Consider the following 27,202-nt stretch of genomic DNA (forward strand, 5'->3'; position numbering starts at 1 on the left):
AAAAGAAGAACCGTGACTTCTAGAAAAAAATTATTTTCATGCAATACAACACACCATTCCATGCTGCAAAAAAAAAAAAAAAAAACATTGACTCCTTAGTTGTTATGGGCATAAAGGAAGAAAAAAATCACGGCGTGGCTGCCATCATCCCATGACCTCAAACCTATTGAGAACCTGTGACCGAGTCAACGTGTTTTCTGCTCATCAGTGGCTTTTTAATAGCTACTCTTTTAATGCTATGTATTTGCCTGACAGAAACTTTCCTTAGCAAGCCTTTATCTGACCAAATTCCTATACGTTGTGAATCACACACAAATCTTTTCACCGTCTGATAATCTCTTCAGTTTTTGTTAAAATATTGATTGTTTTCATGACTTTTGCAAGACGTTGCACTATTTCATGTTTTTCATCTTCAGAGAGATCTCTTTCTCTCCATACAGAACTGTGACTTACTTAATAATGTGGAACAACCTCTTTAAGTAGGTTTCCCTTTAATTAAGATCACCTGGCAAACTATTTAAAAAAACAGTCTGAGATTGACTTGAGTTATCTAAAAAGACATAAAACAAGCAAGAACTTTCATTGAAAAACTAAAACACAAACGTTTATAAAAAATGAAATTATACTGATGTCACTTGCATAATAATTTGGAACACAGTATAAATATATATTTAGAAAACAAAAAACTTACATTTGTTCTTTTACAGAGGTCATTGATAATGTGGATTCTGTGTACAAAAAGTGAACTACTGCATATGGACAAATTTGGCTAGGGATCATCATCGTTTTACCATCCTGAAATTCATATACATAATACTGAAACGAAAACAAAAATATGAAACTCAGTTTGACCCAATTATAAACATTCACATCGAACACGTCTAAACTATAATCCTGCTACAAAACAGAACATTAGTTTAGACCTACCTGGGTGCATTCAAAGGCTTGAAAGGAACTTGTTCGGGAACACACTGTGTCAATATTCTCAGAGACATGACAGTCATACCCAGACACTGGTTGAGTCAAATTATTAGTGTAGTTTTCTGTGACTGCTTTTACTTTTCCCTATAAAGATATTTTAACAATAATAAATATTAAAGGAGAAAAAAAAAATCATCTTCTGTGCCCAAACAAGAGCTATTTATAGCAGAGTTCCTCAACTACTATGGCCTTGGGACCCAGTTTTACCAAGTTAAGTTCACTGAAAACTAACAGACAGCAATCTTAAGAGTGAGGAGGGGGCAGCCGGGTGTCCCCTTACTGAAACAAGAGTGATTGGAAGAACAGGGAGAGGACAGTCCCTCTTGGTGAAAATAGTGCAATTGGAACAGCACCTTTCTCTCAGCAAAGCAAGAACAGCTAGAAGACTTTATTCTCCTTTGCTGACACAATCGTGGATAAAGAAGGGGAAAATACTATGCAGCACTGTCAAGCATTTTAGCATGCATCAGTTACTGATACAGCATACTTTTTGTGTGCTTATGACACAGCAAAGGCTACTCATGATTCACTGACAGAAACCTGGAATCCAAAACTTGGATGCAAAGTGGTGGTAGAGAAAAAACGATTTATAGTTATAATGGGTTCATGTAAGAGTTTAAGTCTGTAAACTTAATATACATTTTAGTTAGGCCACCAAAGATAACACAGATCAAGATGTAAAATCAGTCAATACCTAAGTTCAACAATATGGTCAGGGGAATGAAGACCAAATATATTAAGGAAAAAAGGACTTATCATAACAAAAGAGGGAACAATATAAAATGGTAAAGGGTTTTGGAAGCAAAATGTCCAAAAAAAAAAAAAAAGGGGCAAGTAAAATAAAATCCCTCACATATACCAGTCTACTGTTCTCACTTTTCTTCCTTTTTAGACCACTCTTCCTTCTGACACCTGAACTCTTGTCAACACTCCTTCCAACTCATGACTGTCTTATAAGTTTTTGCCTGGAACTGCTTTTGGGAAAAACTTGAGTTCAGAAAAGGTTCTCCTGGCAAAATCATCCCTAGTGGCTCCAAGTGTCCCTGCATTCCAGGATCCCCACCTTTCCATATAGGTACAGGACAGCACCTCAGACACTTGTCCATCATATAGAGAAGCAGATAAACATATTTGATATATATATATATATATATATATATATATATATATATATATATATATAAAATCTCTCTCTCCTGGTGGATTTCATGCATGCTGTACACTGTCATCAGGGCATGTCACTGGCAGTTGTGTTTCAGGAGTCACCGTTTCTGGGATGCAACACACAATATTATGGCATAATGCTTCCTATGAATAGTAGCCTGTTTTTGCTAACACTGAAAGCATTGTCAATGTACATAAAACCTGTGCATTCCAGATCCCAACTACTGTCCTGAACAGCAGAAGCCCTGTAGTTACAGTCCATACTGGACCCCCTTTAACAACATGAATTTGAAGATGCCGATTTCTACAGCACTAGATGCCTTTCAATGTACTAGGATAGTGCTTAAGTAATTTCAAACATATGTAACATCAGGTTCTTGTTTTAGCATATGAAATAAACATTTAGCACTGCGGGAATGTTGATAAATGCATGCTTGACATGCACACAATCAAAAACCTCTAACACTAACCTCACAATAAACTCCTAAATGACAATTCTCTTATGGAAAGCATTTTTAAAGTACATACCTTAACTAGACGGAAAATGACAATGTAACCAGATTTTCCATGGCACCACGGTTCTGGCTGTAAGCAATCCGAGTACTTAGAAACATAAACACCTTGGGGAAGAAAAAAAAAATTATTGAACATGCACAATTTGTCTGTTGCTCCATTACACTGAAGTCATCCCTCAGTTACACAATATTCAGTTCATGAAAGTCATTACTTTTGATCAACTACACTGTATATTAAATTCCATCAACAGATGTACATTCTCTATTCACAAGTCAGAAATTTCGTAAAAAATGAAAATTGGCTAACTTCTCTTTTCCTCCATCAAGGCAGACACACAAAAATATTTTGATTAGCAAACAGAATAATATTGGTAGCTTTTTCCGGACTATATCTCTATTCCTCCATCAAGGCAGATGCACAAAAATATTTTGATTAACAAACAGAATAATGCTGGTAGCATTTTCCGGACTATATCAATTGCTATCACAGCACACACTGCTAGATGACATTAAGCAGTTTGATCATTCACAACACTTATTTTGTTTTATCCATTATGTAAAACACATAGTAATTCAACTGAAAAATTGCACACTGGACACACCTTTCCAGATAAAAATGAACTAAAAATACTGTATATCAGGGATTGGAACCTTATTGTAAATGGTGCCCTGCTAAAACACGTGTTCTGGGAATGTTCTAAATTAAAAAAAAAAAAACAACCAAGATATTTTCTTATTTATCAGATTGCATTAGTTACAATTACTCCAAATGCCCTTACAACAGTATCTGAAGCTATTTCAGGTGGAATTAGGCTATCTAGCAATAACTGTGTTGCGATTTCCTGTGCTATAATACACAGTTAAGAGAATCCTAATCCACGCTGTATAAACCAATGAAGGAATGTAGGCATGAAACAAAACACATATCCCACAGTACAGTTCACACTGCAATTCAGGTCTCACGATACATTATCCCCATAATATGAAATCTTTATAAAGGAAATGTACAGTATATTTGGTATTACTTATTATTAGACTTTCAGAAATCAGAACACTGCAAAATAAATTCAAATCAGTATGCAAATATTCAAGTTTTAAGGTAGAAAGTAAAATGTATTTATAAAGTGCCTTTCAGAGACATGACATTACAAAGCACTGTACAACAAACTACATATAACAAAACAAGAAAAAAATAAAGAGAAACAATAAAATAGAATAACATGAACTAAACTAAGAATAAACTAAAAGACCAAGCACAGACAACTCAGCTGTGTTTAAAAGCCCACTTAAACAAAAATGTCTTAAGTTTCTCACTAAAAGAATCAATTAACTCAGCCATGCACAATGCTAATGGAAGACCATTCCAGAGCCTTGGCGCAACAGACTAAACCACACAATCATTATGTAGCTTGAGCCAGGTACAAGGGATGACTAAGAGACCCTGCTGCTCACACCTACAGTAAGTACCCAATAGGTTATATGGTGGTGCAGGAGGCCAGTGATATACTCAGGAGCTTGTCTGCAGAGAGCTCTACTGCTAAGCACCAAAATTTTAAAACAAATTCTAAAATAAACCAGAAGCCAGTGCAAAGCATACAAGATCAGAGTAATATGTGCCCTCCAACTACATCAAGTTAACAGCATAGCAGCTGCATTTTAAAACTAACTGTAACTGAGAAAGGGAGGATTTATTCAGACCAGCACTACAATAGTCAAGATGCAAGGAGATAAAAGCATGTACAAGCATCTCCAATTCTGGGCTTGGGACTACAGTCCTCAATTTAGAAAGATTTCTTAAATGAAAGAAAGAAGAGTGGCTAACAGACCTTACATGTGAATCTAGGCTTAACCACTGATCGAAAATAACCCCCAGATTATGCAAGTTTGACTTGGGCAATGTTTTTATGAGCTTACTCTTTTGTATTAAAATAAAATCTTAAATATTATAAAGAATACCAAGCTATAAAGATGGAGGCACACGCCAAATGACAGTTAAGTCCAGGAACGGTTGTGTTACTCAACAATGAAAGATGGTACTCTGAGAAGTAGCACCTTCCTACAGTTATGACCACATGAAATGCCTCATTTATATAGGGATTTTACTTATTCTATGCTTCGAGAGTCACTGCCTGTATTTTTGAACCTTCCTGAGCTTGTAAGGTATACTGTGAATATTGCTGGGGTTTAATGAATGCAGCGCTCTGGATACCTGTGTGACAGGTCACTCGTGAATCCAGTCCTGTCCATCTTCAGAGTAATATGTGGACAACTACAGTATTAACATAAAACATTTGCACTGCCTTAACATATTATGTGTTATCTGTTGCTCAGCACATGCAAGTAAGAATTTCACCTTACTTGTGCACAATAATGACCCTATAAAACTAAAATATAAAGTTACGGCACCAAATTTAAACTTATCTTTTTGTTTTCTGAGTTAACATCAAACATTGCTCCAACACTGGCTGTGCTTTTATCCTACATGATTGAATGAATTACTGACCTGTAGCTCCTGTCTGGATCTACGAAGAACTTGTTTTACTTCCTTTTAAGAAAAATGAGAATGTCAACACTCTGCATGAAGCTTGAGACTTTTCCATTGTGACAATATACCCTGTAGTTGAAACACTCACTGCATACAGACTAGGGTTGAGCGATACACCACTACTGGAAAAGTACATAAAAACCCAAATTTTAAAACAGTACGGTACCAGCATTTTGGGATTTTCTGTACCGGAAGTAAATGTTAGCTTACCACTCACCAGGAAGGCTGAGGTAAGATCTTGGGTATGGAGTTGTTATTTGCTTCAGAACTGTTTTAGTACCAGTACTGAGGTCCAAAAGCTGGTATCGATACCGAAGTTAGAAATCTTGTACCAATCCAACACTAATATATAGTCCAGACAGACTTATTGTTTGAAAAGAAAAACAAGCTCTCTCTCTCTCTGCCATGCTAGCAGGCTGCGTTGCAAGATGAACTGCTGTATAATTCTTCCGTGCTGTAATCGACCCCTATTTCTGCTTTAGTATCAGTGACAGATGTAATAATGTCTCAAAAACTTATTTTCACATCCACAGCTTGTGGGAGCTGTAGTAAGTGCAGGCGTTGCTTCCAGCAGCATTTGAATACATCATGAGAACTGTTCTAATATGATATTTGTGCTTTGCCAGATCCAGTACAGTTCAATTTGAAAACAAGCATGTGGATGCAGTGGTGCATTCATAAAACAATGTTGCAATTTGATGTACTCACCTGAGGATGTGACCCACCAAAAGTAAGTATATGTGTATGTGCGAAACACTTACTCTGCTGTTCAAACCCACTTTTCATGAACTGTGATGTCTATGCCATGCAAAGAAAATTTTCATTATTATGCAGGCAACCGAAGTGTGCTCAGCTCTGCTTTTGAAGAAAGATATTTTCATTTGCCATTGTTTTTCATTTCAGTCACATGGTAACATCATACAAAACACCACATTTCGTATTGGCAGTATTTTGTACTAAAAAATTAAATACAACAAAATTTTGTCCCATGCCTAAAAGAATGATTTCATATTATCTAAAACCAGACTTTTCAGAATTTGGCAAGAACTCATTAATGCAATTTTAAAATAATTTTGCTAGGACACTACCAATGTTTCTGCTAAACTAATAATTTTAATCAATATGCGAATGTATAACAAATTAGGCTTTTCTTCTTGTTTTATTACTAATCAGCACTTGGTTCTAGTTGAAGGATGAGGTTTTAGTGTGGTTTAATATTAAAAAGTCTTATTTGCAACATATGGAACTGTGTTTCTGCTTTAGCTATTACATAACATTTTTTTCAAGTGAAGTGTGCAATAGAAAAATACAATGCTCTGAAGTGCAGCTAATTAACCACTTACTGGTGTTAGTTTTAATCATATATCTGTATTTGTGGCTACAGTTTAAATTAAATTTAGTTAAATGTAAGTAAATTAAATGCATCTCTACACATACCTCTAATTAAAATTAAAACTATTTGTTTAGTTTATTTTTAAATATCAAGAAAAAAAGCTTCCTTACCTTTATTTAGATCTCCTAATGTAGAAAAAGAACCATTTCCAACTTTCAAACCAGTCTCACAAAGTATCTTTGCCTTCAAGAAAGAATTGTATTCTTTTAACACAGAATTATGGCAATGTATTTTTTCTACAAACATGCATTTCACTGTAACAATGATATCTCAGATTACTAAACTAATTAGTTGAGTGTGACAAAAAATCTACATAATTATGTATCATTTCAGTTAAACATCTTGAGTGATATCTTCATTTTCAACCTTTGCACAAGTGGTAAAACTGATTTTATTTTTTGAAGGCACAAGAAATAAACAACAACAAACAGAGAGCCTTAAGAAAAATGTAGGAGCACTCAACTATAACTGTTTTTCCAAACTAGAATAACCTTGCACCAGTTTTACTTTCTGGCTCTCTCCCAGCTGAGGAAGATGTGGAACATGAGCATGCATATGTAAATATTATTCCTGTACCCTACAACATATGCTTCCCTTACTCGGGCACTGACTGGTCCAGAAAACCAAAGTAAAGTGGGTAAGGTGTGTGGGATTGACATGCAAGGCTCAAACAAAATGCAAAAATCTTCGGGATTGCTGCTGTTTTCCTTTACAGCCTAGAAGAGACCTTGCTTGAAACATATTTTATAAACGAAGACAGTGGAGTTATGAACGTTTGAAAGGAGGTCCATGGTGATGTGCTTCTCATATCAGCAACTGGAAGATATGCTTGGTAGGCTCAGGTTATAACATTACTGTACATGCAGGAGCTTAGCTATTACTATCCTTTGTCTAGTTCAACCTGCAAGTTAATAGCACTGTTTTATGCACTTAAATTATTTACATATATTTGCATTGAACCTTCCGGGATAAAAAAAAAAAAAGTTTAATATTCTATAAAGCAGTGTCCTTTCTCTTCCACTTGAGGCCAAGAATGAATCATCATTTACAAGAACAGGAATGGGATTGTGACATTAAATTTAGCCAAACTGTACCACTGAAGAATTAACTGTATTTATAAATGGTGGATCTATTACTATTTGGCCTGAAGTCAGAGTCATCACACTATACTGAGCATCAGGTTTTTAGGGGAAACAACTGCAATATTTTGCAGAGACAGTGATAATGGCCATTGAAGTACAACACTTTGATATATGGGCTCAATGTAAATAATGGAGTTTACAGAAATAGCCACAAGGCAGAAACCAATGCTGGAGCAGGTACCAATTCATTGTAGCCATTATAAATCAGAACATTGTTTTTTTTTTCTTCTTCAAAAATGCAGCCAATTTTTCACAAAGTAACCACATTTCAGAAGTAAAGGTAACACCGCAAAATAGAACTCTGATGGAGGCAATGAAGTCACCTTTATCAAACATTTGCTTTATGTTTGAGCAGAGTTTAGAATGCTGATGAAGTTGGTTTGATCCTCTTGCGTTTCATACTGTAGAAGATTCAAGCAAAATATATTTATAGGCTAAGATGTTTTTTCACCCATTTGTTCTACAAGTGACTGTGTTTCTTTGCAACATTTACCATGGTTGCATGGTCAGCAGGGTTTTGCATTATGAGCACCAGAATGATTTTGACCAAACCAGTAATAAGAGTGAGGTTTGTCTTTCCTTGTTTTATCTGGCATAGCTGGGGCCAGTGGGATCCCAGGGGCTTTCTTTCCAATTCATGATGAAAATATTCATGGCCTATGATTTTTCTATCTGGTGTCCTGATGAGAAGAGTTTTTGCAGTTGACAAGGTTACAAACAGCTCTATGATGCATCACATTATTGCTTTCAGTGCATTTTTATTTAGTGTTCATTTGTGTGGTAGTGGATTATTATTTAAACTATTTACTCATTAGATAAAAACACCATTATACAGTGATCCCTCGCTATATCGCGCTTCGCCTTTCGCGGCTTCACTCTATCGCGGATTTTATATGCAAGCATATTTAAATATATAACGCAGATTTTTTGCTGGTTCACGGATTTCTGAGGACAATGGGTCTTTTAATTTCTGGTACATGCTTCCTCAGTTGGTTTGCCCAGTTGATTTCATACAAGGGACGCTATTGGCAGATGGCTGAGAAGCTACCCAACTTACTTTTCTCTGTGTCTCTTGCGCTGACTTTCTCTGATCCTGACGTAGGGGGTGTGAGCAGGGGGGCTGTTCGCACACCTAGACAATACAGACGCTAGTCTAAAAATGCTGAAAGATTATCTTCACGTTGCTACCTTCTGTGTGCAGCTGCTTAGTGAAGCAACATGCTGCACAGTGCTTCACATACTTAAAAGCTCAAAGGGCACGTATTGATTTTTCACTCTTTGTTTTTATCTGTCTCTCTCTCTCTCTCTCTCCCTGCTCCTGACGGAGGGGGTGTGAGCTGCCGCCTTCAACAGCTTTGTGCCGCGGTGCTTCGCATACTTAAGCCAAACAGCCCTATTGATTTGTTTGCTTTGCTCTCTGTTTCTGACAGCCTGTGCTCCTGACACGCACTCTGTTGAAGAGGAAGATATGTTTGCATTCTTTTAATTGTGAGACAGAACTGTCATCTCTGTCTTGTCATGGAGCAGAGTTTAAACTTTTGAAAGAGAGACAAATGTTTGTTTGCAGTGTCTGAATAACGTTCCTGTCTCTCTACAACCTCCTGTGTTTCTGCGCAAATCTGTGACCCAAGCATGACAATATAAAAATAACCATATAAACATATGGTTTCTACTTGGCGGATTTTCTTATTTCGCGGGTGGCTCTGGAACGCAACCCCCGCGATGGAGGAGGGATTACTGTATTTTCCATAAGCACCATGCTCATAAGTATAGTCCAAGAAGGCCGAACATTCTGGACACTGTGCTCTCTTGATGGTTCAATTATCATATTTAACGTGGTTTTCATCTGAGCAATTACAGGTAGTTTAACACTAGAATTACGAGAGTCTACGAAAAAACTCGTAGATCCGACCCACCTTAAAACCGTTCTCACCTCTCCTTTGTCTTCTAAATGTGCCGATTAACACGAGCAGCTAGCAGCCGGCTATTCCATCCCCCACCGCCGCAGAACGTTCACTAAGTTTTCCCAGCTCATGCCTTGTTTGATTATCTGGGAGCGACTGCACTGCTGGAGTTTGAGTTGAAATAATAGGTCGCTATTTGGAACACACGCAGTTCATGTGTGTTCCGTTTCTACAGTAATCTGTGTAAACACATTTTTAAAACAGAAACGTTTTTCATATTTTACTAGTAAATGACAAAATGTAGGCATAAACTATATAATGTATGAAGCCTGAAGTCCAAAGATCAAGTAAACACTTTCACAAAAGGTTCAAGGATGAAGCAACACCTTCCGTGGCGTAGTGGTAAGATTTGTTGACTTGTAATCAAGAGTCCACGGTTCGATCCCCACTCACTCCTATATTTGCCTTTTTCAGTAGTGAGCTCCTCTTTTTGTTAATATTATACAGTACACACATACATTTGGTTTGCGTCTGTAACACACGGTGTGCATTTATAGGACTTGTAAAAGTTACCTTTTTTTTTTTTTTTTTTTTTTTTACTTCTCTCTAAATCACGACCACGATACATACTACCGCCCTCCCTCCCACCCAACCAGGGATCTGACGCTGTTCATGTTAATCAGCACATTTAGAAGACAAAGGAGAGGTGAAAACGGTTTTAAGGTGGGCTGGATCTACGAGTTTTTTCGTAGACTCTGGTAATTCTAGTGTTAAGGAGTTCTATTTCCCCACTTGTTCCCAAAAGGGTGTATTCATTCTGGGCTTGCTATACGTGATATAGGGCAACTGTTACATAAACAGAAACCTTGCAATATACAAACAAAGCTGGGTGCAGGGCTTCATTTTTAATCCTGCACCTGCTTTCTCCTGTCGTAAATCTGAGCACTCAGTTCTATCTGGTCCTACAGATATTTATGCCTGCTCCTGCTCTTTCCAGGAATGAATGGGATAGATGAACTTCTATGACAAGACTGAAATTTCATCAATGCTTTCTATATAATAGCAGGGAGCAAATCTTGCCTCTCTGAAACACAACATGGGTAGGGAACATTAAGAAACACATACTGTATGCTAGAGTACTCGACTTGTGTCCACTGTACCTTAAAAATCTGCCACAACTGTTGCAGCTCAGATAATTCTGTTTCTTTCCAGTGAAAACATGGCCCAAAAATATGACGTCAACACTTTTTTTTTTTTAAACTACTCCTATAATTTCCATTTTGCATTGCCCGTTTCAGATCTGACAACTCTATCTTCCAAATATGCTTTGAATATCTGGCACTCAAAAATGGCATAGTGAAAATAATAGCATTACAATCGGATCTCTAGTATGAATAAAAATTATTTCTTGTTTAATAAAATGTTTACTTGTTCATATTGAAATAAACAAGATTTTTCTTTCCTGGAGTTTCAGTGATATTTAGGCCAAGTTTATACTTCATGCGATGCGACGTATGCTCCAGCTGCCGCTCCTGCTACGCAAGCATTTTACTGTTTATACTTAAGCGCATACTTTATGTAAATCAGGAAGAATCCACCAGGTGGCAGTGTGAGATATTATCACGGTGAGAATAGGTTCGGCTTCGCTGTGTTGTGAATTGCCTGGAACACCCATTAAAAGCCCGTTGACACCTTACTGCAGTATCTCTGAAAAGGATGTGTAATTATTAAATCCATCAATCCATGGATGTGTCCATTCCAGCAAGCATTGGGCACAAGGCAGAAACAATCCCTAGATGGGGCATCAGCTCATCGCAAGGTGAATACAAAAACTCACATACACTGACATCATTTTAGTGTCACCAAATCTGCATATCTTTGGAAGGAAACCAGAGCACACTGTGGAAACCCAGAAGGAAAACATGTAAACACCAGGCAGGGAATACCAGTGACGTGATTCCCTGCGAGACAGCAGTGCTACCGCTCCGCCACTGTGTCACCCCCATGTGTGTAATTATTAACAGTATTCATTATTTAAATGAAATTAACGATTTATCTGTAAAATGTAATATACATACTTTAATGCATTTCATCATGAATGTGACATCAAGTATAAATCTAAGGATTCTAAATGTGCAGAGATTTGGAATATCATACATTTAATGTGTTCTGTGTGGTGATCTATTGCTGTTTGCCGCTGCTGTCAGGTCAGAAGGAAGCCCCAGAAAAAAAAAAAAAAAGACAGCACAAAAGATGGTATGCAAGACTTAAAATTTATTTTGTGTCATTACGATTGGGAATATGCGATGCTTCAACATAAAAGCACCACAAATGCATGTGTATGTCGGAATTTTGCTTCAGCACATCGAACCATTCATCAAACATCGAAGCGCGCTCATCGATCCTGTAGGATCCTCAAAGCAGCTTTCTGTCACATATAGATAGTAAACAGAGACTCTGATGTCACATTCCAACTTTTATCACACTGCGCCCCCCCCCCGACATTTTGCTGGTACTGCAACCCGCGCAGGCGTCATGTTAATTTCTGAGGACCTGCTCAGAGGACGCATCAAATGAATGCTGGGAATGCATGGCAGCCATGATGCGTGAGCGTACGCATTCTGTGCGTGAAGTATAAAACAAGCCCTGACCACCCATTCCTACTTTCATGGCAGTGGAAAGATTCCACTCAAGAGATCTCACTTCTGATGCACACCTCAAATTTACTGCAATATAATGTTATGTCCACAGTCACTAGGCGAACAAAATGAGGATAGTGTAAAGCAGATGCTACAACAGACTTAAGTCAGCACCTGCACATGTTCCTTTAATGTCGTTTGCACTACTGATCTATCCATGTTGTATTTTTTTTGTACCTTTCCCTTTCTCTTCCTGGACTTGTGTCTAGAAAAGGTGGCTAATAACCTTCTTAACCAATGCCTCAAAAGCTACTTCCTAGTGAAACCCAGAATTGAAAGGACAGGTAGCAACAAAATGTATCACTAGAAGAGTAGAAGGCTGCCTTTTCACCATTTTTCAGGATAGAGGTTGTGGTATAATTAAGCTGCAAGGGAAGTAAAGCATGCCCATAATTAAGTGTCACATGCAAATGTAATGTATTGTTTGTTGAATGATGCTTTTGTCTCATTATTATCAACTAGCTGTGTTACCTGTCTTAAGAATGGTTGAAATCTTAAGTAATCAACATAGACCTCAGAGTTAAAGTTTGCAGGGCACCATCTACTGGAATGTATTCAGTAATGCATGTAGTCATACAATTTATTGCATTTTTTCATTTCAACAAATGGCATATCACAAAATTTTGTAATAATAAAATGCATTTTATTAACTACAAATGTTTGTGATGTGCCATCTGTTAAACAGCAGTGACATTGCAATCAGACAGACACATATCCTTTTGGTTCGGTGGCAACTGGGCGAAAAGACAACTTGGCGACATCCTTTACCAGTTAGGTTGAAAGAGATTTTTAATGATATTTAAATGACAACATAGGGCGCCGAAAAATCCACAGAATCACCTGCTTTATGAGAGTCCCAATACGTTGAGAGTAAAGGTATTCCTTAAGCTGTACTCGCAGGTCACCTTTTGTATTCTAAATAATGTTATCATAGGATTAGCAATTTTGGTTGCTGAAGTTAATGTAAGATAGAGTTTGTTCCATCTGCAGAATAAAGTTTGTTCGTCAATTATATAAATTTATTTTCAACATTTTAAATCACGTTGTCATTTAATTATAATTATAAAATCTCTTTGAACCTATTACCTAACTGGTAAAGGATGTTGCTGAGCTGTATTTCGCCAACTTCTTTCTACGCCGGGTTGTCTTTTCGCCCAGTTGCACCTGAACGATATTTTATTAAGATGAATGCTTGTGATCAAGTCAAGAGATGCTACAAAGTGGCATTTTTAATCCAGATCACCTGGCAACAGCAGGGGCAAATTAATGAAGGGACTTTCAAAGAATTTAATTATCTTATTAGATGGAGAGTAGAGACACTGTTTAATGCTCCACTCAACTGGTGACATTTTAGAAATGACAATGAAAAGATTAACAGGAATAATTAATAGCAGTGAACTTAACCAGACTTAAGTCATCACATATATGATTCACATTTCATGTTAGTTGGTTGAAAACCAGAAAGTGCTACAGATGAACGGTTCTTGTTCACCTATCCAACAAGATAGAAAGAAAAAAGCTTTTTTGGAATATTAGGCACAAGTTTAATTTTACAACTCTATCTTGAGATGGACAGGAACAGCTGTGCAATTTGTCTTGGACAAGTGAAACAGAAGTTATGGTTTTCCCACTAGGGAATTTTTCTTTAATTGTAAACCACTGTCTTTTTTACTGATCCAGTACCCACGGCATTGCCATACACCGAGATAGGCTTTATCATCATGTCGCCATAATTTCTACAACAATTAAGGGTTAAAATTAGAATCCAGTTTTTCTTCCTGAATCTTACATCATATTGGTAAATGCTGCTACATTCTTGAATTCATGTTAGTAAAATGTCTTCTGCAAAACTGAGTCATCAGTAATCAAGATTTGAGAAGAGGTTTAAATGTTACATGTTGCTGAATGAAAAGAATAAGAAACCACATGAATTTACATGACACATCTACAAAGAAGTGAAAGTGGACCGATTGTTAATGTAAAATATTTAAATTATCTAAACTATAGACAAACAGTAACTCTTGCTTTTAGGATTCTACCATTGCCAGCACAATAGTATCTTTGGCCAACTATCAGCATTTGACTACATGATGAGCAAGTATCATCTAAGCTGAATCAACCATATGTAGTGTACTTGTATTTCATCTGGTCTTTATCAGGAGCATCCAAAACTGTTAGTGGCTTTTTTCTTTTTAAAGGGAAATTACTTTTTTAATTTTACTTATGTACAAGCACACTTCAATGAACTGGTGTTCCATTCATGGATGAGTGTTGTCTTGCATGTTCACCTGAAACTTAACTATAACATGAAGTTTTAGAAAATGGTTTAATGGAACTTTCATGAGTTCAACACAGATCCAATATAGTGCTGAATCAGGACTGTCAAACATTTGGAACTACTGTGTAAATTTCCAGATATGTAGGGCCTGAAGCTGATGTAATGTTCAAAATTTTAAAAAGCACCATAGCACAGCTGAGGTCTTGCTGCTCTGAATATTATAAACTAATTGTTTTTTTTTCAGATGATTGTTGTTATTCTGAGCAATGTCTGAGCTTAACTGCATAATGCTTACTATGTTATGCTGCATACTACCACATTCTCTCCACTGAGCGCTTAGCAGGCTCCTGTCAATCATGGAGAACCCGCTGCATCCACTAAACATCATCTCCAGTCAGAGGAGCAGCTTCAGCAACAGACTGCTGTCACTGTCCTGCTCCACTGACAGATTGAGGAGATCGTTCGTCCCCCACACTATGCAACTCTTCAATTCCACTCTTGGGGTGGTAAACGTAAAGTATCTATCGATCTATCTATTGATCACGTGAAGTCATACATGCACTACTGAGGTAATTCTGATATTAAAGTCAAAATTCAACAAAGGACAGATGTTGCTACAGCTATTTAAAGTTTGCATCCAATCAGGGAAAACATATGCAGGCTATACTGCAATTGTGTTACTTATAAAAATATAAAATAGTTCTGGGATCCCCCTTTCCCCCCCCAAGTAATTTAACAACTGCACTGTGCAAAAGTGGACAATACAGCATAGTAGCCAATATCTCACTGCTGAAAGTAATCCTTTGATTCCTGAGGTCAGCTCTGTAGATAAAAGCTTTCATAATTGTAACAAAGTTATTACAGTTTATAACAGAACCATACTGTGCATACTGTATACAACTAGAAATTAAATACAGTAATCCCTCGCTATATCGCGCTTCGCCTTTCACGGCTTCACTCTATCGCGGATTTTATATGTAAGCATATTTAAATATATATCGCGGATTTTTCGCTGCTTCGCGGGTTTCTGCGGACAATGGGTCTTTTAATTTCTTGTACATGCTTCCTCAGTTGGTTTGCCCAGTTGATTTCATACAAGGGACGCTATTGGCAGATGGCTGAGAAGCTACCCAGCTTACTTTTCTCTGTCTCTTGCGCTGACTTTCTCTGATCCTGACGTAGGGGGATTGAGCAGGGGGGCTGTTTGCACACCTAGACGATACCGACGCTCGTCTAAAAATGCTGAAAGATTATCTTCACGTTGCTATCTTTTGTGCAGCTTCCTGAAAAGACATGCTGCACCGTGCTTCGCATACTTAAAAGCTCGAAGGGCACGTATTGATTTTTTTATCTCTCTCTCTCTGCTCCTGACGGAGGGGGTGTGAGCTGCCGCCTTCAACAGCTTTGTGCCGCGGTGCTTCGCATACTTAAAAGCCAAACAGTCCTATTGATTTGTTTGCTCCTTTGAAGAGGAAGATATGTTTGCATTCTTTTAATTGTGAGACTGAACTGTCATCTCTGTCTTGTCATGGAGCACAGTTTAAACTTTTGAAAAAGAGACAAATGTTTGTTTGCAGTGTTTGAATAACGTTCCTGTCTCTCTACAATCTCCTGTGTTTCTGCACAAATCTGTGACCCAAGCATGACAATATAAAAATAACCATATAAACATATGGTTTCTACTTCGCGGATTTTCTTATTTCGCGGGTGGCTCTGGAACGCAACCCCCGCGATGGAGGAGGGGTTACTGTATTCCAAATTGAAAGAACTTTACATTGTATGATGGCAGCCATTCTAGTTTTGTGCTCTGTCTTTGTCTGCTTTTTTGTGTTAAATTCTTTGTCACCATGCAAAGTCATAACATATAATAACATATACGCAGGAAAAACTTCTAAATATCAGTTGCAGTGTGCCATCTGATGTGACACCAGATATTACAGCTACATCTATGGATCTTACAACTTTGCTGATCACAGGTGCTCATGCAACTAAACTGGTAGCCCAACAGCGAAGAACAAGAGGCAGACGAGCTGGCTTCCTGGTTCAATTCAGGAAGCGAGTACTACAGCAACCACTGCCTGGAATATGTCTGATGTGTTCTTGCTGGCAAACAAAGTCTACAAGCTACAAATGTTAATACTCACTAAAATGGACATATCTTTTTTACCTGCTCTGTACTTTACTGAAACGTGGCTGAATTGACTCTACTGCCAAGTCTGCATTAAACTTACCTGACTTCACCAGGTAACAAACAGACTGCGTTACTGAACTCTGCAAACATTCGGAGGTTGGGAAGCGTGCTTCTACATTAATCACGGTTGGTGTAGGAATGTAACAGTTCTTTTCAAATCATGCTCTCCCAACCTAGAATTGCTTATTATAAACTGTAAGCCATTTTATTTACCACACAAGTTTTCCTCAATAATTCTTGCTGGTGTTTAGAGCTGGGAAAGATGTGCAGCAGGTTAGGGTGATAAAGGATAAAGATGGAAACGTACTCACAAGCGAGGAGAGTGTGATGAGTAGATAGAAAGAGTACTTTGAAAGGCTGATGAATGAAGAGAATGAGAAAGAGAAAAGAGGTTGGATGATGTGGAGATTGTGAATCAGGAAGTGCAACAGATTAGCAAGGAGGAAGTAAGGACAGCTATGAAGAGGATGAAAAAATGGAAAGGCTGTTGGTCCAGAAGACACACGTATGAAAGCATGGAGGTGTTTAGGAGAGATGGCAGTGGAGTTTTTAACCAGATTATTTAATGGAATCTTGGAAAGTGAGAGGATGCCTGAGGAGTGGAGAAGAAGCGTACTGGTGCCGATATTTAAGAATAAGGGGGATGTGCAGGACTGCAGTAACTACAGGGGAATAAAATTGATGAGCCACAGCATGAAGTTATAGGAAAGAGTAGTGGAAGCTAGGTTAAGAAGTGAGGTGATGATTAGTGAGCAGCAGTATGGTTTCATGCCAAGAAAGAGCACCACAGATGCAATGTTTGCTCTGAGGATGTTGATGGAGAAGTTTAGTGAAGGCCAGAAGGAGCTGCATTGCATCTTTGTGGACCAGGAGAAAGCATATGACAGGGTGCCTCGAGAGGAGTTGTGGTATTGTATGAGGAAATCGGGAGTGGCAGAGAAGTACGTAAGAGTTGTACAGGATATGTACGAGGGAAGTGTGACATTGGTGAGGTCTGCAGTAGGAGTGACGGATGCATTCAAGTTGGAGGTGGGATTTCATCAGGGATCGGCTCTGAGCCCTTTCTTATTTGCAATGGTGATGGACAGGTTGACAGACGAGATTAGACAGGAGTCCATGTGGACTATGATGTTTGCCGACGACATTGTGATCTGTAGCGATAGTAGGGAGCAGGTGGAGGAGACCCGGGAGAGGTGGAGATATGCTCTAGAGAGGAATGAAGGTCAATAGGAACAAGACAGAATACATGTGTAAATGAGGAGGAGGTCAGTGGAATGGTGAGGATGCAGGGAGTAGAGTTGGAGAAGGTGGACGAGTTTAAATACTTGAGATCAACAGTACAGGGTAATGGGGATTGTGGAAGAGAGGTGAAAAAGAGAGTACAAGCAGGGTGGAATGGGTGGAGAAGAGTGTCAGGAGTAATTTGTGACAGACAGGTATCAGCAAGAGTGAAAGGGAAGGTCTACAGGACGGTAGTGAGACCAGCTATGTTATATGGGTTGGAGACAGTGGCACTGACCAGAAAGCAGGAGACAGAGCTGGAGGTGGCAGAGTTAAAGATGCTAAGATTTGTACTGGGTGTGACGAGGATGGATAGGATTAGAAATGAGTACATTAGAGGGTCAGCTCAAGTTGGACGGTTTGGAGATAAAGTCAGAGAGGCGAGATTGCGTTGGTTTGGATATGTGCAGAGGAGAGATGCTGGGTATATTGGGAGAAGGATGCTAAGGATAGAGCTGCCAGGGAAGAGGAAAAGAGGAAGGCTTAAGCAAAGGTTTATGGATGTGGTGAGGGATGATGAGTGTAACAGAACTAGATGCAGAGGACAGAAAGATATGGAAGAAGATGATCTGCTGCGGCAACCCCTACCAGGAGCAGCTGAAAGAAGAAGTAGTTTACACTTGCCGCGCTAAGGTTCATGAAGTGCAGTGGCAACTCACTGATGTAATCACAGAGATTGAAAAAGACAACCCAGATTCACAATTCATTATTTTGGGCAATGTTAACCATGATAATTTTAACTAGGCCCTCCCTAAATATCAACAGCAAATAATGTGTCCTACCAGAGATGGAAATATTCTAGATCACTGCTATGTTGCTATTAAAGATGCTTATCAGGCCTTCTATTTTAATCATACTATCTTTTTATTTTTGTGTATTGCCCTTGTATGCAGCATCAGATTTTATAATTTTTTTATTTATTGTTTATATTTTATCTTTTTCAGTCCTTGTATATGCACCAATACTATCAAGACAAATTTCAACTACACATTAGTGTACCTGGACAATAAAGTAAATTCTGATTAATGGACCTGACATCTATAGATTAGTTGTGGGTTTCTTTGTGATAATACCTTAATAACACATTTACCTGAGTTTCATTTTTGCACAAAATGAAGCCAAATGACTCCTTCAGTTCTTCATCACTATATCCCTTCTGCTGTTTTTCAGCTCGATTAGAATTATACTAAATAGGAATAATAAAAACAAGGTTAAATGCTTCAATATTCTGAAAAGTAAAGTTGTTGTAAAAAAGCAGTTTAAAAAAATACCTTTTCCAAAAGTTTTTGATTTTGTACTAAATATGTCTCGTCATATGTAAAAACATTTTCAGACTCAGGGTTCATATAACTTCTGTGTAGAATGGGAAGGATCTTCTCTGTAAAGACAGTTGATTCTAAAGATACTTTTATATAGAGATCTGAGGAAAGAAAAAAAACTTATTTATAATCATTCTTAACTGTCACAGAAATGGCATCACAGCTTAATGGCAGCATATATATCCTTCATTTTTTTTTTTTTTTTATATTTTACAGAAGAGGGTAAATAAACCAGTTGATCCAGATGAAATTCTTCTTGTAGTGTTGTTTTATGGGCTTTTAAAAAAACCCACAGTGATGTGCAGTTAAACCTGATTGGTGCGATAATGCAAATAGGAACAGAAAGAACATGAAAAAGTTACGTTTGTTTGGTGGTCACAGGATAAGTAAGAATATGCTCTTTTATTTGTTCAAAAGCGTTGAATACCTACTACTGAGTACATCTGAGCAGCAGAGTATTAAGCATTTTGATGAATAAGATGCAGGATGAAAAGTATACCTAAATACATTATTTGGTTTCTATGCAAAACCTTTAAACTACACCACAACAGAGATTTCCCAATGTATTAATGAAACACCAAGAGGGTGCAGGGCACATGGCGCTTGGTCTGCATGTTACATAACCTCTGTGCAACTTTCATGCGTCTATGAGTTATTACTGCATTTGAGACTGATGTTTTCCAGTTTCCAATCAATAGTGTTGTTTATGCCTCAACTGCATCTCTGTGTTTTAAGTACATTATACAAGAATGTGTAGAGAACAACATGTTTGTGAGAGAGCACAGTCCTGCTGCCCTAAGTGAACTGATTTCATGGTAGAAGAGAAATGGGCTGAATGTGAAATGCAAGTGCAACAGGAAGGAAGAGAGCAAAAATGACTGGAATCCTCGTACTTCAATTTATTTATTTATTTATTTTTATTTCATCTGAGGAAATACAAAAATGGTAAAGTTTACATATTTCCCAAGCTCCCGGAAGTTATGTGACGTGGCATTCCTTAGACCCAACCTACCTCATTTACCATATACAGGTGCTGGTCATAAAATTAGAATATCATGACAAAGTTGATTTATTTCAGTAATTCCATTCAAAAAGTGAAATTTGTATATTAGATTCATTCATTACACACAGACTGATGTATTTCAAATGTTTATTTCTTTTAATGTTGATGATTATAACTGACAACTAATGAAAGTCCCAAATTCAGTATCTCGGAAAATTAGAATATTGTGAAAAGGTTCAATATTGAAGACACCTGGTGCCACACTCTAATCAGCTAATTAACTCAAAACACCTGCAAAAGCCTTTAAATGGTCTCTCAGTCTAGTTCTGTAGGCTACACAATCATGGGGAAGACTGCTGACTTGACAGTTGTCCAAAAGACGACCATTGACACCTTGCACAAGGAGGGCAAGACACAAAAGGTCATTGCTAAAGAGGCTGGCTGTTCACAGAGCTCTGTGTCCAAGCACATTAATAGAGAGGCAAAGGGAAGGACAAGATGTGGTAGAAAAAAGTGTACAAGCAATAGGGATAACCGCACCCTGGAGAGGATTGTGATACAAAACCCATTCAAAAATGTGGGGGAGATTCACAAAGAGTGGACTGCAGCTGGAGTCAGTGCTTCAAGAACCACCACGCACAGACGTATGCAAGACATGGGTTTCACCTGTCGCATTCCTTGTGTCAAGCCACTCTTGAACAAGAGACAGCGTCAGAAGCGTCTCGCCTTAGGACTGCTGCTGAGTGGTCCAAAGTTATGTCCTCTGATGAAAGTAAATTTTGCATTTCCTTTGGAAATCAAGGTCCCAGAGTCTAGAGGAAGAGAGGAGAGGCACAGAATCCATGTTGCTTGAGGTCTAGTGTAAAGTTTCCACAGTCAGTGATGGTTTGGGGTGCCATGTCATCTGCTGGTGTTGGTCCATTGTGTTTTCTGAGGTCCAAGGTCAACGCAGCCGTCTACCAGGAACTTTTAGAGCACTTCATGCTTCCTGCTGCTGACGAACATTATGGAGATGCAGATTTCATTTTCCAACAGGACCTGGCACCTGCACACAGTGCCAAAGCTACCAGTACCTGGTTTAAGGACCACGATATCCCTGTTCTTGATTGGCCAGCAAACTCACCTGACCTTAACCCCATAGAAAATCTATGGGGTATTGTGAAGAGGAAGATGCAATACGCCAGACCCAACAATTCAGAAGAGCTGAAGGCCACTATCAGAGCAACATGGGCTCTCATAACACCTGAGCAGTGCCACAGACTGATCGACTCCATGCCACGCCGCATTGCTGCAGTAATCCAGGCCAAAGGAGCCCCAACTAAATATTGAGTGCTGTACATGCTCATACTTTTCATGTTCATACCTTTCAGTTGGCCAACATTTCTAAAAATCCTTTTTTTGCATTGGTCTTAATTGATATTCTAATTTTCCGAGATGCTGAATTTGGGACTTTCATTAGTTGTCAGTTATAATCATCAACATTAAAAGAAATAAACATTTGAAATACATCAGTCTGTGTGTAATGAATTAATCTAATATACAAGTTTCACTTTTTGAATGGAATTACTGAAATAAATCAACTTTGTCATGATATTCTAATTTTATGACCAGCACCTGTATACTTGTGGAAAAGCCGATCCTCAAATGTTTAACCAAGATACCATGAAAAATGTGACACCCTCAAATAAACCAAATGTGAAGAAATAAAGTTAAATTGGTTCTGGAAAATAGAACTTTAATTTTGAAAGTAACAAGTAACCTAATATAATGCTTATTTTACTGAAGTAAAAATATGTTACTTAACCTCCTTAGTGTTAGACCCGAGAGTCACTTGGGCTGTAAAAACAGTGCTGAAAGCATTAGTCCTGAACATCAATTGGGCGTCAATTGGAGGAATTTTTTTTTCTGCATTACTGAGGGTTTTGTTAAAGTGACCCCATCTGCCGTTCTTATATTTGCTCATATTTGTACCTGCATACATATTGCAAAAAGTGTGCAGAAACCCTTGCAGCACACAGTGTCCTGAGCAAAAGTTTTGTCACTGAATTGCTGAGGGTTTTGTTAAAGTGACCCATCTGCCATTCCTTTTATTGTTCATATCTTGCCCTGTCGTAATGGAAGTGTGCATTGAATATCCAACAGGCTCCCATTTTCCCACTCAAAAGTCTTATTCATACGTACTTTTAATTTTTCCCCCCAAACGGTTTACCAACATAAGTAATAAAAGTGTTCAGAAAACAACACTGCTCAGCTATTTCAGAAAAGAGACACCACAAACTAATAAAGGTGCGGCATAAACTCCTGATGTGGCAATTTCAGACAAAGACATTGTAGAAGCTGGTCCATCATAGGAAATCTCTTCAGCACACACTCTGCCAATTGATAAATCTAAGCACCACTTATCCCGTATAATCAAACAATGGCTTAAAGATTTTGATTGGCTAATGGTCAAAGAAAATGGCATGTGGTGCTCATTGTACATGAAATATTCAAACAAAACTCCTCCCAAGGAGGGAATTACCTTGGGTAAATGTGCCATGCACAAGAATTCGAAAAGAAAACTTGCTGGACCATGAAAAATGTAAAACGCACATTGAGTCTTCTGCTGACCTTTTAAGAAAGAGTACTAGAGCAAACTGGAATCAGTCAAATTGAAAGATCTGTATCTGTGTTAAATAACTTACAGAGAGATGCCTTTGTGGGAGCTTTAAGATCCATGTATTGGTTTGCAAAAAATGAGTTGCCACATACAACGTTGTTTGAAAAGCTGTTGGAACACTGTAAAGAAATGGGTTGTTCCTTTTTACAACATCTCAATGTTAGTAAAAATGCACATTACACCTCTGAAAGAATAGTGCAAGAGCTGCTGAATGTCTTAGCATCAGAAATAAAGTCTAACATACTGAAAAATACACATGCTGAAATTTTTTTCAGTATTCTGTGTGATGAAACCACAGACATCTCAGTTGTAAAACAATTAATTATTTACACTAAATATGTTTGCCAGGTCACTAAAGAGGTCAGAATTAGTTTTATATCAACCCGCAATATGATTGATGGCAAAGCGGAGACAGATTGAAAACTGCTGGTTGGACTAGGGTCAGATGCAGTGGCTGTTATGATTGGGATAACAGAAAGGTGTGGTAAAACTCCTTAAAGATAAAACATCTGGACTCTTGGTCAACTTCCACTGTGTAAACCACCGATTGGCCCCTGCAAGTGCCCAAGCAGCAGCTGCACCACCTTATTTAACAAAACTGAACAACATCTTAAGGCAGCGGTTCTATTTCTTACAAAATTCTTCAGTTAGGATGGCCGGTTTAACAGAAATCCAAAATATTCTGAACATTCCCCAGATTGACCTGAAAATGACCAGCGACACTAGATGGCTGTCTCATGACTCTGCAGTACAGTCACTACAACAGTGTATGAGGAGTGTCATAGCTGAGGCCACTGAACAAAATGACATCACAGCTGAAGGACTAAGCAGATGTATTAAAACGTTCAATTTTGGTTACTCTCTGATGATGCTTTCAGACGTATTACCTTTGTTATCCAACTTATCTAAGGCTTGGCAAAGGCAAGATGTCAATCTTACCGAAACTGAGCCAATTTTGCTCACCACAAAATTGTCCATCATGGAGTTGAAAGATACTCCTGGGAAATATTTTCAAAGTCTTCATCATTGTCTGGCAGAAGAATGGTCAAATCTCCACATTGTTTATACACAGAGTGATGTAATGTCATTCAAAACTGCAATATATGATAAATACCTAGAGACAGCTGTCAATCACCTAGATGCAAGATTCCCTGACATGCCAATTATTTCCAGCTTTTCAAAAGTTTTCAATGCAGAAACTCACGATTCAAGCAAGTCTGCTGAAATTCTTTTCGATCATTACTCCAAAAATGGTAGCCCTCCAATTTTAAAATATGAAAGTAGCAGGCAAGAATGAACAGTTGCGTCAAAAATGATCAGAAGTCAATCATACAAAGACTTCAGTCCAAAACAGATTTTACTAAAAATGGCAAAGACATCAGAGCTCTAAGAGTCGTTTCCAAATTTAGTCAAACCAGCTCATGTTGGGCTAGTGATCCCAGTGAGCACAGCTGAATGTGAAAGGGGGAAAGACGGTTTTCTGCCCTTAATAGGATCAATACATGTTTGAGAAATCCCATGAATCAAAGCACGCTAAATAATCTCATGCTGATCTCCTTGGAGGGCCCAGATCCTGGGGACTTTGATTATGGGAAAGCTGTAGACAACTGGGCTTTTTGGAAAAGAAGAATAAATATTTAACAGAAAACACCTTTGAAGAATATTTTAAAATGTTTCTTCAATAGGTTTCCCATACTTTTTTTCCACTTTTCTTCCCGACAGCGACAATACTTGTGCCTCTTGGTTTATGTCATAACAATTGTTATTTAAAAATTCTGTTAGGGTTGCAGGATCCTGAATTGGATACTTCTTAAATTTAATAAAAATATTCTGGCACAAGTGTCAAACCTTAAAAAAGGAAGTCATATTGAGCATTGGAAAATAATTAATAATAATTAACTACAGTACAATTCCTCTTAACTGGCCTTGCATTAACCGGCCTGCTAAAATAAAATCAAAAAATATTTTTTTAATCCCGAGTTCTTCTTTATATTATATGTATGCACTTCCTTCTTTCCTGGAAGGTGAGAGGGCTCCTACTTTCAGAGTGATTTCCGTTTACATACTCCTTTATGAATTTTCCACAGTGACTTCTTCATTCTACCTGGCAGCTCCCTTGCTTCTCCCATCGGGCTTAGCAACAGGGGAGTCGCCCTACCTGCAGGTGCAGCTACCTTCCACATTGGTCCGGTAGCCCTCCGATCCCTGGCTACGTCAGGCTCCATCCGGACCAAGACTTGGGTTTTTTACCCAGCGGCCAGGGTGCTCACGCTGGGGCTAAACCAGCCCAAAGCCTTCACGACTGCCGCTGCCTTTCGATGGCAAGTCGTCTTCAATACTGGTCACTTCAGCTCTGTGATCACTCAGCTGGAGCAATCGCTTTCTTCAGCCCCACCGAGTGTCGGCCAAACACTCATCTGCAGGGGTTCACCTCTCAGCTGCCTGCCTTTGCTCCATCGAATTCATTCTCTCTCTCTCTCTCTCTCTCTTGTTCTTTCCTGTTCTAACCCTAGCCCCCTCGCACTTCTATTTATTATGGAGACGTGGATCAGATGTGGCAATTAGCAGTTCCCGCCAACAATTATGTATGCGGACAACTCCTCACTTGTGCACTTAAGCTAGGATCACTCACATCATGAATTCCCCGTGAACTGATCGGCCACACATACTCGCTAAGCTGCGAGTGTGGTGATTATTTATTTAAAAAGTGACCTTTTTGACTTGAGCTGTGGACCCACTACACCACACTGTCGAGTCATTGTACGAGAAAAAAACCTGTGTGCGAAATCATGGATGAAGCCTTGTGGATATGGTTTCTTCAGGAACGTCAAAGAGGTATAGTACATACCTCAGAAATATTTTTCTACATGAAAATAGGTATGCATCGGATTAACCGGCCAAAACAGCAACCGGCCATGGGTCCAGTACAGAGGTGGCCAGTTAAGAGGTATTGTACTGTAATAAAAATAGTGCACATTTAATTTTCCCCACCACCAAATTTCCACATCCCGTCCCACCCGGCTACTTTTTCATGCCACCCAGCTGGAAAAAACTTCTGAGGAGAACACTGAACTGTATAGACATGTCTCTCTATCTATCTCATAAGCCTTAGACTCGAGGATTACTAGGACTGTAAAAGTGCCAACAGTATTAGTGCCGCGGGTTGCTTGGGAAACAACAGGCCTGAGTATTACCTAGGCAATGGTGCAGACATTTCTTCTCCTAGCCTCATAATGGCGTCTCGTAAGAAATGTTTTTCAGCAGCCCAGGTGTTGCATACTCTTGACAGTGATACAAGCAGTGATGACGAAGTGAATTTGTCTCCAGACAGTGAAACTGAAATATACAGTGAAATCGAAAGCGATTCTAATGAATCGAAAAGTGACACTTATGTCAATTGCAGTGTGAGTACTCGCTTGCCCACAATTTCTAAAAGCTGCACAGTGTAATCCCAGTATAACAGAAACCTTAAAGTATCGGTCTAGTTTTAATCCAGTTATTTGCTATGGATATTGTGTGATCTGGTGGCATATCATCTAGTGTTATTACTGAGAATAATTAGGGAGGGGTTCGCATGTGGGAATGGAAAAAGGATGGATGTTATTTACTTCACAGCCCTTGAAGAACCAAACATACTTATAAAACACAATAAAATGATCAGGATTTACCTGCTTTGCAATATATTGAATTTCTAATTCAATCTGATATTTTATATATAAAAAAAAATCCAGTATTGCGATGTATGGCATTTAATTTTTTTTATTTTCCACAAATTTTTCTGAACGTTAAATAAATTCTGCACAACCTTCAACACTCTTTCTGAGTGTGTCATGTTTGCTCTGCCCAGGTTCCCTAGTGGTGATCAGTGTGAAAAAAACAAAGTATGTCTACCCTGGAGCCACAAGATGGTGGAGTTACATGATATGCGTGGTTACACTGTGGTGAAGACTAGGTTTGTGGGAGGGTAATCTGACTGCACCTTGTCCCCTTCGGGGGACAAATCTCTGTAACTCTAACCTAACTCCAATAATGATGACTGTCAAGTAAACCAGGTAACATTTACATACAATCCAAAGGGCAGAACTTCTCCAAGGAGTCAACTCCACCTACTTGCGGCTCGTGGGTAAA

At 38.4% G+C, this 27,202-nt stretch overlaps 1 protein-coding gene across 1 annotated transcript in view; it reads right to left on the reverse strand.

The window, feature by feature from the left end:
- Positions 1-27,202, reverse strand: part of tasor2 (transcription activation suppressor family member 2) — a 149,118-nt gene that overhangs the window by 109,382 nt on the left and 12,534 nt on the right. Inside the window, exons 2-7 of the mRNA XM_051930910.1 lie at positions 19,365-19,513; positions 19,184-19,279; positions 6,709-6,781; positions 2,674-2,765; positions 928-1,065; positions 692-816 (exon numbers count right to left, since the gene is read on the reverse strand). Coding sequence (XP_051786870.1) covers positions 692-816; positions 928-1,065; positions 2,674-2,765; positions 6,709-6,781; positions 19,184-19,279; positions 19,365-19,513 — 673 coding nt within the window. The remainder of the gene's footprint in view (positions 1-691; positions 817-927; positions 1,066-2,673; positions 2,766-6,708; positions 6,782-19,183; positions 19,280-19,364; positions 19,514-27,202) is intronic.

Source organism: Erpetoichthys calabaricus, chromosome 1, assembly GCF_900747795.2.
Source record: "Erpetoichthys calabaricus chromosome 1, fErpCal1.3, whole genome shotgun sequence".
NCBI lineage: Eukaryota > Metazoa > Chordata > Cladistia > Polypteriformes > Polypteridae > Erpetoichthys > Erpetoichthys calabaricus.